At 39.4% G+C, this 12404-nt stretch overlaps 1 protein-coding gene across 1 annotated transcript; it reads right to left on the reverse strand.

Moving 5' to 3' along the window:
- Nucleotides 1-822: 822 nt before the first annotated feature.
- LOC134177250 (structural maintenance of chromosomes flexible hinge domain-containing protein 1-like) lies at nt 823-10926 on the reverse strand. The gene is made up of 6 exons (XM_062644033.1): nt 10634-10926; nt 9003-9368; nt 1536-1660; nt 1233-1479; nt 978-1172; nt 823-912 (listed from the first exon to the last, which is right to left on the reverse strand). Exons 2-6 carry the CDS (start codon nt 9135-9137, stop codon nt 850-852), a joined length of 765 nt encoding a protein of 254 aa, XP_062500017.1. The 5' UTR covers nt 9138-9368; nt 10634-10926; the 3' UTR covers nt 823-849.
- Between the last annotated feature and the right edge of the window lie 1478 nt (nt 10927-12404).

Consider the following 12404-nt stretch of genomic DNA (forward strand, 5'->3'; position numbering starts at 1 on the left):
CTCAGTATTCAGAGGTTTCCGTTTTCAGTGTCATTAACCCAAGAACACATGCACTAGGGTTACAGTAATACCACTGTGGACCAACAACCAGACCAAAGGGCAGCTGGACAATGGAATGCAGTGCTATGCTCATTGATACTGCTGGTGTTAATTTAAGACAAGGGTATAGCAACTTTAGTGCTTCTTCATTTGTGTTAGTGAGGAGTGACTACGATGATTTTGCAAGTTTTCAGTAGTTTAGCTGTTGAATGTAAACTGGTTAGCATGCGCTAGTGTTCCTATGACTATGCCTACTTAGCAAGCACTAGGCCACACATTTGCTTCCAATGTCCCTGTACCTTGACGTCTAGAAAAACACTCTGGTAAAATTCACATTATTCTGTTGAAAGCAAAGTAATAAGGTAGGTCTAATAGTGATACCAAGCTTAATACACATAAAAAGAAAAAAACATAAATAGACTGAAACCACTAACCTACAATTTTAGCTTTTAACTTAATTAAACAATAAGAAAAGTGTATGTTCTATTTCTAATAGTTCTGATAAAGCATAAAATGCACATACACAATCATAAGCAATCTGAACAGACACATGACATGACATTGGACTGTGTCCCTTATGTCCATTCCATAAGTGTGCACCTTTACATTAGACAAAAAGCTATTAACTTCTGAATATAAGCCTAAACAATGGAATGGGTTGATTGCCTTCAGATATCAGTTCAAATGTGCCACAATGTCAAAGTCATTACAACTACAGAATACTGCACGACTCATTGAAAGTGTGCCCCAAGATGACAAGCAAATAAAGACTGACAGACTGCACATGGTGATAACGAGACTCTTGACATACTATTGTTTTAATCCAACAAACTTGCTAAATTGTAACACGTACTTCCCTAAATCTAATGTTTGCTATATAGAATGAAAAGCGGTACTCATGATTAGTAATGAGCATTAAAGATTTAGACAAGTCTGACCTTACACGGCCTTCTTGAAATAAAGACACTGTCCTTCTCTTTGCTAAAATACTCTATCTTTCCATACATGTGTGGATTTGTGCGTTTCACACAGATATAATCTCCTGCTCTCAAAACACAGCCATGAACAGATCCTGACAACTGAAGTGTTCTGTATTTTCCACTTCCAACCTCTGTTTCATCACAGAAAACCCACTAACACAACATAAATAATAATGCAACATACAGCATTCAACAACTATAAGTGTGATGTACCTCTTCGTCTAAACATTTGTGACATTTGGACAACCAGTCACAAAATCTCTTTTCTTCACGTTTGTGAAAGCAATCATTGAGACGACGACCTAGCATATCAGATGGCAAAAGAAGATTCAGCTTGTTATGTCCTGTCAGCATGGTTCGATCAAAAAACAGCATTCCTTTTAGTCTCTTGAAGCAACTATCTGGCAATTTGTCTCTCTGAGCAGCAATTCGTGGTTTCTTCAACTTACAGAAATCCAAACTACAAGAAATAACCAAGAATACCACAAGCATTGTTACACTGATGCACAAATGTACCAAGGTATGACAGTCCGAGGTATGAGCCTCCCTTGCCAGAAACATTCGAATAATTCATGCTTATCATATGGGTATGGAATTGTCTCACCATCAGCAAGAGTTGATGGAAAATACAGCAGTAAGCCCTAACAACATATAACTTTATTATTATTATTATTATCATTATCATAATTATTATTATTGAATTTTCTTTCACATCATATATATGATGTAGCTCCCACTGGGGGCAACAATGAGAAACAAAACAAACTAACAAACAAACACACTAAAACTTCCGCTACCCACCCTAGTTACTTACACATACCTAATTGCAACTTCTTGTCAACGGTTACTATAAACATTCCTCTCACTAACCTGTTTACTGAATAAAAAGGTTTTTTAAAATAATTATGTTTCATTGCCCTAATTCTTTCTTCTACCTCTTGAAATGCTCCATTAAACCGATCGTTAATTGAGTCATATTTCTTCATGCCGAGACCTTTCCTGACCCCCTTTCTCAGACCTATATTTATAGCATTCTTCACATCGCATCTGTCAAAGCCCCCAGATGGCACACATATGACATTATTGGGAACAGTTGTCTATTAATTATGCACCTCCATAAATTGTCCAAATACAGAGTCCTGCCAGTTTTTCCAAGTACTGTGTTGACCCCGCCAAAGAATTTCTTACTCTTGCTTCTACTGTAAAAATCGGTTGGCAAAATGAATCCATGTCCACTCCCAAGTGCTTTAATGACGTTTTGAACATCATAACAGATCCATTTAGCTGCTATTCTGGGTTTACGAGTGACAGAAGTCTATTTTTACTGAAAATTGTACAAATACTTTTCTTGCTGTTAAACAATAGCCTACTCTCTTTAGCAAATAGGGAACAAGTATCCAGCATTTTCTTCATCCCGTATCTCGTTGTAGATACCAATGTAACATCATCAGCCTAGGCAATACCACCCACGTACATGTCTCCTATTCCAGATTTCCGTAAATAGACCAACAGATCATCCATATAGATATTGAAAAGAGCAGGAGAAAGACACTACTCTGTCTCACTCCATTTTTAACCTTGTAAGCTTCAGACAGCTATTCTTTCCATTTCACTCTCATTATCTGTTGTTCATACCATATTAATAACAATCTCACGTAAACTAGAACTCTCACAAGTAAAAGTTTGCTAAGCAGTCTGTGAGGAACCCTGTCGTATGCCTTTGACAGATCAAGTGTACAGACAAACATCTTAGTGTTTCCTCTCTCCATATAATTGTCCACTGTCTTTTTTAACACAAAGAAACAGTCCCTACAGCTGTGCTTACGCTTAAAACCAAACTGCTGTTCACTGGTTCCAAGTACTAACCTGACTCATTTCATTAATACCATTTCAAATAGCTTTGATACCAACGACGATACACTGATTCCTCTATAGTTATTTACATCAGCAGTGTCCCCACTTCTGTCTTTGACTACTGGTACCACATAAGATGTAACAAACTGCTCAGGAACAAAAGAATGACGAAGAAACATAGTAAAAGCAGAACACAAATATAGAGCTAATACACAACCTCCATATTTAACATGTTCTGGTTGAACACCATCACACCCTGCTGCTTTGTTCGTTTTCAAACCTCCCACTGCTTTCACTACTCGCTCCAAGCTTATGTCCACACCCCCAGGTATGCCTGAATTTTGCATCTGTTTTCTAATTGCCTCTTCAAAGTTTACCTTTCCTTCTTCTCTTTTCCTCTTGCATCCACTGTGACTATGGATCCAAAATGGTTTGCCCACAAAGATATATCGTCATCATTGATAGCATTCCCAACTTGGACAGCCAATCCACATATATTTGGTCTTCTCCCAGTTTGAAGTGTATGCCAAAAACCCGCTTGGTCTCCGTTACTCAATGCCTTACATAGAATCTCACCAAACTTCACATCTTCCTGACGTTTAAACACTTTGAGTGCTTTCTTAACACTTTTCCTGGAATTCAGCATTCTCTTATATCGTTCTCCATGTCATGGTTTCCCAATGTCTTTCCATCTCCTGTATTCCTTTACAGCTGTTTTTTATTATCCCGTTATGAGAGCTATTATGAGAGTATCCCGTATAATCTCTGAAGATGATGACAAACATTCCTACACTTCCTTTTCTTCTTCTTCTTCTTCAGAGCGTCACAGTACACAAAAACGACAACAGACTTTCCTTTCCCATGAAGAAAATAAAAGTCACATACCTAGAGTGCACAGAGTGTGCTACAAATTGTGAATCACTGTTCGTCAACGTTTGACAATACAAACCTGACCGCAAACGTTACAGAATGGAATGGACTGCTGTCCGTCACATTGTGAACTCGGCTTTAGGCACATCATCATTGAAGACATAATTCAAAGAATGGCATGTTGTCGTAATAGATTTTTCACCTCAGTACCTTGTCACTCAGAGAATAACTGTCTTGTCTGCCCTCAACAGAACAAGTAACGTGGAGCACATTGACCAGCCTGATACAAATGGCAATGCACAGTTGATGGACATGACAACATTTGAATCCAGAGACAATGATGACAAAGACTCAGAAGGCATTCTGGACCAGGTACTGACAAAGTTCAAAAAAAGAACATGAGCAATATATATGGTCCCGGATGTAACATGGCGCAGTCGTCTGTTACTAGCCCTGCTGTTGTATGTGGATTACTTTGCTTTGTTCAGAATAAAATGAGTCATGTACCTTTTGACGCGCTCAAAGAGGTGGTTGTGAAAGGTTTTAGTGAGGATGAAGTCGTTAGAGCAAAAGACCTCATCTTCGATGCTGCTTCCAATGTTGACGTGCTCAAGGACATGCGAAAGAAGACTCGTAAGAATTCTATGCATAAGAAGAAGATTGAAAGTGATGTGGAAGACATTCTGCATCTCGCCTACAAGACAGATAGGGTAAAAGTTAGTCTATCAAAGTATGCTGTCACTGATATTAATGTTCTCCCACACATTCCTATGAAAGATATAGACTGTGGAGTTGTGTTTACAGAAGATGACCACAAACGTTACAACTGAGCTTGAGAAGAACCTGGGTAGACTCTCGTCGGAAATTGTGTGTCTGGAGAACAAAATTCATGAATTGAAATTAAGTGTTGGTGATGATGCCAATAATTCAGTTGTTGTTGGTAGTACTGGAAGAAAGTATGCTGATGTAGTGAAATCAAGTTCCTGCACTATAAATGAGCTGCAAAAATCTCAACTACAGAAGGATATGGTGATCAATGAGAAAGTTAGTAGGTCGTCCACCAGCAAGGAGGAGTGGTCACTTGTTGATAACTTGAGACGTCGGAAGCTGAAGCCTATCGTAGGTGTAAAGAAAGATTCTGAATCTTGTCTGAAAGGAGTCGAGTCAAGAAGAAAATCTACATGGGATATTTATGTTGGCAACTTAGAAGAAAGCGTTTCTGAGTCCCAAATTGTGGACTTTTTGAAGGATCAGTCTGTTGTTGTGGAGAAGTGTTTGTTACTTCCGTCAAAGATACGTGGTACTAAGTGTGCACGTATTACTGTACCACTTGAACATAGAGATACTGTGTTGGTTCCGGAGTTTTGGCCAGAATTTGTAAGAGTACGATCTTGGGTGATTAGACCTCATTCATCATTAAAGTTCAGCAATCAGTCTCACAGTGCTCTTTCTGTCAATGATGGCTCAACATAAGTTGAATTTGCTAGTTTCAACTGCAGAGGCTTTAAGTCTTCTGAAAGTTGTGTTTTTGATTTATTTAAAGAAGTGGATATTCTGGCTTTACAGGAACATTGGCTCCATTCTACCGAGCTGCCCTTATTTTCATCTTTGGAAGATGATATTATGTTTTGTTCTACCTCTCCTATGAAGAGTAATCATATTTTATCTGGTCGACCATATGGAGGCGTTGTCTTGTTGTGGCATAAACGATATGATCATTCAATTGCTCCTGTGAAAACTGCTTCTGAACGTATGGTTGCTGTGCGATTACGTTCGTGCTCTAGAATAATCTTGGTTATTTCAATTTACATGCCTACAGAGTATGGTAATCCAGAAGCTTTAGAAGATTACAGCATGGAACTCGAATATCTGGATGGGATATTGGATGCAGAAGTATATGATGCAGTGGTAGTCTTGGGTGACTTTAATGCTAATCTTCGTAAATCTGGGAGATTCTCAAAGCTGTTGATGTCTTTCTTGAACAATTCCAATCTTATTCCTGTAGGTTTGTCTGATCCCCAAGTGGCCAGTAATATGTCTACATGGCATAGTGTTGATTTTTCCAAGGAGTCATGGATCGACTACGCCTGTATTTCTAAGTCTTTGTTTGATAGTAGTTCATCCGACTTTGAGATAAGAGACGGTATGAGCATGTGTTCTGATCACTGGCCAATTTTCTGGTGTAGTGACATTATGGTTGATGCAGTGAAGGAGATGGTTGGATCAAAGACAAGAAAGAAAAGGCTGTTGTGGAGAGAGGCTTGTTCTGAGGATTTATTCAGATATAGGCAATGTTTGGAAATGGAATTGGAGAATTTGGATATTCCTGCTGAGGCAGCCGTATGTAATGTTCCTTGTTCATGTAACCACAAAGAGGTTATACAGTCATATTTTGATGCTGTGGTTGGTTCAATGATGAAGGCAAGCAAGAGGTGTATGCCCATGGGAAGACAAAGTAATGCAAAGGTGTTGGGATGGGACTCTGAACTTAAAAGAGTTGGAAGGCAATGCTAGGGCAAGTTATAAGTTATGGCGATCTGCAGGTACACCACGTTGTGGTGAGCTGTATGATGCCATGAATAGTTCAAGAAGATTATTCAAGTTGAAATTGAAGAGAACAAAATTAAGAGAGAGACAAATATTTTGTGAGAAGTTGTCTAAAGATATTGAAGAAGAGCACCATTCAAGATTTTGGAGTAAATTTCATGGTGGTTTACATCACAGTAAGTCAAAACCATCGACAAGGATTGCTGATGCATCGTCTGCGGAGGACATTCTGGAAGTATGGAAGGATCATTTCAGTGCTATTGTTAACGAGTCGTGTGAGAGTGTGAAAGATGATTGCATGGTATTTGAGGAAACGCTGGATAGTCATATGGGTGAGTTGCGAATACCATGGTGGTCGGTGGACGTTTGTCCCATTGAAGTAGAGAAGGCCTCTGGGCATCTGAAAATCACCAGGTCCTGATGATATAATGTCTGAACACTTGAGATATGGTGGTCCTATTCCGTCTATATACATGAGCGTGGCTTTCACGGCTTTCCTGAGACATTCCTTTGTACCTAGTCAGTTCTTGAGGTCCTACATCGTACCGATTGTCAAAGACAAGAGAGGAAATACTCATGATCCTGACAATTACAAAGGCATTGCAGTATCTTCAGTTGTATTGAAAGCTTTTGAGCAAGTTCTTCTTTACAGACTTCAGGGTCTTTGGAATTCAGGTAATGAACAATTTGGTTTTAAGAAGGAACACAGCTGTACGGATTGTTCGTATGTTTCCAGACAGACTATTGACTACTATCTGTCAAGGGGTAATAGGTATGTTTATGCTTGTGCATTGGATTTTTCAAAAGCATACAACAGGGTGTTGCATTATAAATTGTTCAGTTCAGTAAACTAATACGACTTGGCACACCAGTTTCTCTTGTAAAGATACCTGCCAGTTGGTACACTGCGCAATCTATGCAGATAAAGTGGGATAACAGTCTTTCAGAACCCTTTAATGTCTGTAATGGTGTTCGTCAAGGTAGCGTTTTATCTCCATGGTTGTTCAATGTTTACATGGACAATTTATTGGGAGATCTCAGATATTCTGGTGTTGGTGCCAAGATTGGCAACATGTTTTTGGGTTGTCTGGCTTACGCTGATGAGTTCTTGCTTATTTCTCCTGCTGCAGCTGGTCTGCAAAAATTGATGGATATTTGTGTGCAATATGCCTATGTTCACCATTTGAAGATCAATGGCAAGAAGAGCTCTGTTATTGGATTTATCAAAAGTGTTACATCATCACGTAATCTTCCAGAATTTTCATTGAATGGAATTACGTTGTCATGTCAGGAAAATATCAATCATCTCGGTGTTGTTTTGGATATGCTGGGTCGTGATCAAGTGGCAGTGGATGCCAGGAAACGGAAGTTCTTTGGTGCTGTTGCAAGAATGTGAGGTAGTTGCTTGAGCGACAGCACTTGGAAGAAAATAGTAGATATTCAACTATTTCCTATTTTATCGTTTGGTAGCCAGCTGTGGAAATTGGACAAAACGTCAACTGCTAAGGTAGTTGACGCCATATTTAGGAAAGGTATTCGACAGGAACTTGGTCTTCGATGAAGAGACTCACTGTATGAGCACCTAGGTAATTGAATGGTCAATGCGTCAGTGAAGATTCGAACAGTACAAGCTTTATCGTCGAAACGGTCACTAGACTCTAGAAATGACCTAGTTAGAGGACTATCGTGGAAAGTCTATAGAGATAAGTTGCCCTTTGTAGATGTGCATACTAATTCCTTTGCCATTTCGCTGAAGGAATTACATTCTCTGTTATATACTTAGCTGTCTGTTTGTTTTTGAGGTGTCTATGTGTATGTGTGTGTTTGTGTGTATATTTCTCTCATTTGTGAGAGGCTGTACCTGCTGGTACAAAGTAAAATATATTATTATTATTGTTGTATTTTGTGGTAGTTGCTCATCAAGGTGCTATTTGTGGTAACTCATTGCCTTGCCTGATTAACTTACGATCTTGGCTAAACCACTGTAAGTCACATTAAGATCAATATGAGCACTATTTGCCTTGTAACTATTTGCATGCTGCATAAAAATAATGTTTACAGACTGGTTTACAATATGACGCTGACAACACTTGCGAGACCGCTAGTGAGAACGCTGGTGAAAATGCCGAGAAAGTGTCAAAATGCTGATAGATGCTGATGCTGAACTATTTGATGAGCATCAGCAACGAGCCACTACACGCATGCTCATCACCTTCGTATACCATAAAAATAAAAACCTGTTTCCAAGCGTTTTCCTGCACCTCATATCTGTGTTCATGTGACTTGATCTGCCACAAGCAGCCATACCTATATGAACACTTTTGATAAGTTTCTCTTCCATAGTTGACTTTCGAATATTTTACTCTCGGATTTGATATCTGATTTGTGGATGAATTGCACGTGCTTCTGGTAAACACCAAAGCTCTTCCAGTTAAATGCTGGAGTTGAACTTGAACGTGACACTGACAACCCTGACGATGTTCATGACACAACGTGATAACGTTTAAATATGACACCTGTCTGAGTGTCCTCACTAGCACTCTTGCCATCGTCCTCGCAAGCGTTGCAAACGTTGTCAGAGCCATATTGTAAACTAATTTGAACACTTAGTGTAATGTACACCTTTAGATCAAAGAAACGTTCTCAAATACAAATGATATTCCACCTATTTATTCTACAAAGGAAAAATCTAATCATTTATCACACTCATACCTGTACAGGATAAACTCTGTCTCCAGACTTCTCTTGAATTCTTAAGTCAACAGAAAAATTATAAGAGCTTCTAGCATTTAATTGGTAGAGGCTCTCCACATCACCAGATTCTTCACTTAAATCAAATGCCTTCATTTCTCCACCTCGATGGTAGTATGTCACTGTTAGTAATAGTTTGTCATGTTGGTTTTTCCTCTCTGTTGTAGTAGATATACCATGACTACCATGCAAATAGAAATGGTAGATATGAGCCAATCCTCGACGAAATTCACGACCAGACTGTTTTCTCAAAAAATTGATGTGTTCTTTTTTCAATCCTCCAATTAAAATAATTGTGAAATGTGGCAAACGAGAGAATTCCTTCACCTAGCAAGCAGCAAATAGAACGTATTAGTGTTACATTTGCACCAAATCAACAATTATACCAAATTCACACGAGCATAGCTCTAAACTAAACCGAGCCGAGCTGAGCCAGTCTGGGCTAATGAATCGAGCCAGCCCTTGTTCACACGGCATTCCAACAAAGTGAGCCAGCCAAGTTTTAGTAGGCGTGTCTCTTGGTGTGCACGCTAGATACAGATTCTGCTAACTTTGCATACACAGCCTTATTTCTCGTGCAACCTTCGATCTGGAACTGTACGCTGTCTTCACCTCATAACGAAATGAGACACAAGGTTTCGTGTTCTGAGCACGCCATCTTGGAAGCTAGTAAGCATGCAGAGCCTTCAGCCTGGCTTGGCTCATGTTCACATGACAATTTGAAGCCGAGCTCGGGTTGGCACGGCAAGTTGTGGTGCCAGGCCCGCATGGATCGGCTCGGTCCGCTTTCACACAATTTCATTCAGCATTGACCCGTGCCAGCACGGGCTGGCCCGCTTACGAGTGCTCGTGTGAATGGAGTATTAGATTGAAGACAGAAAAAACACATATCCAAAAATAATGATATGTGAATGCATGGCAATAGAGGTATAGCACAACAGATACATTAAACATCAAACACAGACAGCAAAGCAACAAACAGCAACCAAGAGAAAGTGCAAATGTCTATACTGATAAGACAAAGACAACTACAAAAAGATGCATAAATATAAAGCAAAGAAACAAATAGATAAATTAAACTGATGCAACCAAATACATACATTTCACAAACATAAAAAGAGTAAATCTAATCTACTGGTACAAGCTTGTTTTGAGTTAAATGACTAAATTTTTAGTCTGTAGCTTAATCACTGGAGAGTGGATACATCTGGGACTATGGGGTCGCAAGTTTGAGACAGTCTCAGGTGTAATTCCCTTGGGCAAGAAACGCACACACACAATTGCCTCTTTCGACTCAAGACTATAAACAAGTACATGTACCTGGCCTTGAGGGTAGACAGACTGTTGGCTTTGGCAGCAATAACATCTCCATTAATTAACATAACACACTAGCCGCAAATCCAGAAGACTATACAGTAATTCGATTACCAGTACATGTATCTACCAGTCTTTACGTCATGCAATCTATTTATATATATACTTACACTACGTCCCCTTTCTTTAATTAAAAATAAGTCACTCTGAGGGTTTACTAATTCTACCTAATCTAGTTCTTAATGGCATTACTGCTCAAGATGTCTCGTTGCATGTACCTGTCGTTTTGGTCTCTTCTGCCGTCTTGGTCCATTCTACTCTCTTGCTCCTCTTGTTTTTCTGGATTGGTGTTGTCTGCATTTGCTTTTCCGTATCTCTGTCGTTCTAGGTTTCTGTGCTTTCCTCTTCCAGATTCAAGTGACGTCGGTTTCTTTGGAAGTTCCCTTCTGGGTACACACCACATAAGATCTTGGCGATGCTTTAGGCGATACTTTCCCACATTTCCTTTGTCTCTTTACCCATAGTCTCTCCTTTCTGTAATTTTGGTAATAGTCTTGCTGCGTGTTTCTTGTCGTAGTCCTCTTTCTGTTGTTGTTTACATTGATTTTCCTTCTTTTGAAGACTAGTTAGGTTTGGAATATTTGGTTTTCGTTGTTCTGACTGAATTGGTATCGTCGTTCGCAATCTTCGACTCATTAGCAATTCTGAAGAGCTGCAACCATTACTCAGAGGCATTGCCCCGTACCCAGAAGTGCTAGATTTAGATATGTACATTTCTTTAGAATGTTGTTGACTATCTGGAATGTGTGCTCTGCCTCACCAATAGACTGTGGAAATTTAGGGCTTGATGTCACCTGATTAATTTAAAAGCCATAGTCTCTGGCAAATTGCTGGAGCTCTTCCAAAGTATATTCTGATCCATTATCGGACCTCACAACGTCAGGTATTCCATGTCTAGAAATATGTCTTTTAGGTGCAGGATCACTCCTCTTGATGTTACGTCTTGCAGTGTTCCCAATTAGACATAGCGTGAGAAGTAATCTAAATGACAATATACGACTTCTTGAACATCAACAGGTCAGTGGCTACCATTTGCCATGGCAATTAAGGAAATTCTATGAGAATTAGGGACTCTCTTGGATTGTTCCATTCTTTGCAACAAATTACGCACTTCTCCACATACTCTTTGAGCTCTGTGCTGCTCCCAGGCCAAAATACCGATTGTTTTTTGCTTTTTCTCGCCACTTATTCCCATATGTCTGTTGCGTAGACATTTCAATATTTCTTTCCTGACTCCTTTAGGTACTACTAATCTGCATCTTCTCGTAGAAGATCATCTTAAATTGTTAACTCAGAAGGTCCTTGCATGTATACCTTCAGTTCTCCACTAATTCCATGCTCTGGCTAGCCATCTCATACAAAATTTCTAATTTGTTCTGACATATTGGGTCTTGCTTTTGCATTTGCCTTATCTGTTCAAGTCTGGCCATTGACTGATGACTTGATTCACCCACTTTTCGATTTCTTGTCACCTTTTGTGGTAGTCGCATTAACAGGACTTCTTGATAAAGTGTCCCTAACTCTTTGCCGGGCACATGCTCTATATTAAGGTGAATGAAGAGTTGAGAAGAATGGGAAAAAAGGCAAAATATAAAAAGTGGAAGGGCCAACTGACTGGTGTGCAGGCAGAGTTTCAGTTCTCAACTCAAACAATACAGTCAGAATTTGTGTAGATTGAACAAAATTGAAGAAGGAAGTATGACGAGAATGTATATTGCCATATTATGCAAAGTGTTGAACAGTAATTAGAAAGTTTGAAGAATGGTAAAGTCTTTACTCGAGTAGACGCCAACGCTGGTTATTGACAAATTCCATTACCGCCTCGAAGTGGCAAATTGATAACTTTATTATCCCAATAGGAAGACTACCATTTGAGATCACTTTGGTGCCTGAGATTATTCAGATGTGATATCTCAAATTCTGGAAGGCCTATAAGGAGTCGTGTGTCAAATGGACGACAGTCTAGCTTCAGGAAGCGATTGCCGAGAA

The sequence above is a fragment of the Corticium candelabrum genome, chromosome 3 (assembly GCF_963422355.1).
Source record: "Corticium candelabrum chromosome 3, ooCorCand1.1, whole genome shotgun sequence".
In the NCBI taxonomy this organism is placed as follows: domain Eukaryota; kingdom Metazoa; phylum Porifera; class Homoscleromorpha; order Homosclerophorida; family Plakinidae; genus Corticium; species Corticium candelabrum.

Bases quoted from the DNA above. Each gene is read 5' to 3' on its own strand.
- LOC134177250 (XM_062644033.1), bottom strand. From the start codon at position 9,137: ATGAAGGCATTTGATTTAAGTGAAGAATCTGGTGATGTGGAGAGCCTC. The intron at 1,661-9,002 runs GTATGAGTGTGA...ATATGTTGTTAG, and splicing joins ACAGAGTTTATCCTGTACAG to GGCTTACTGCTGTATTTTCC. The intron at 1,173-1,232 runs GTACATCACACT...ATGTTGTGTTAG, and splicing joins ACAAATGTTTAGACGAAGAG to TGGGTTTTCTGTGATGAAAC.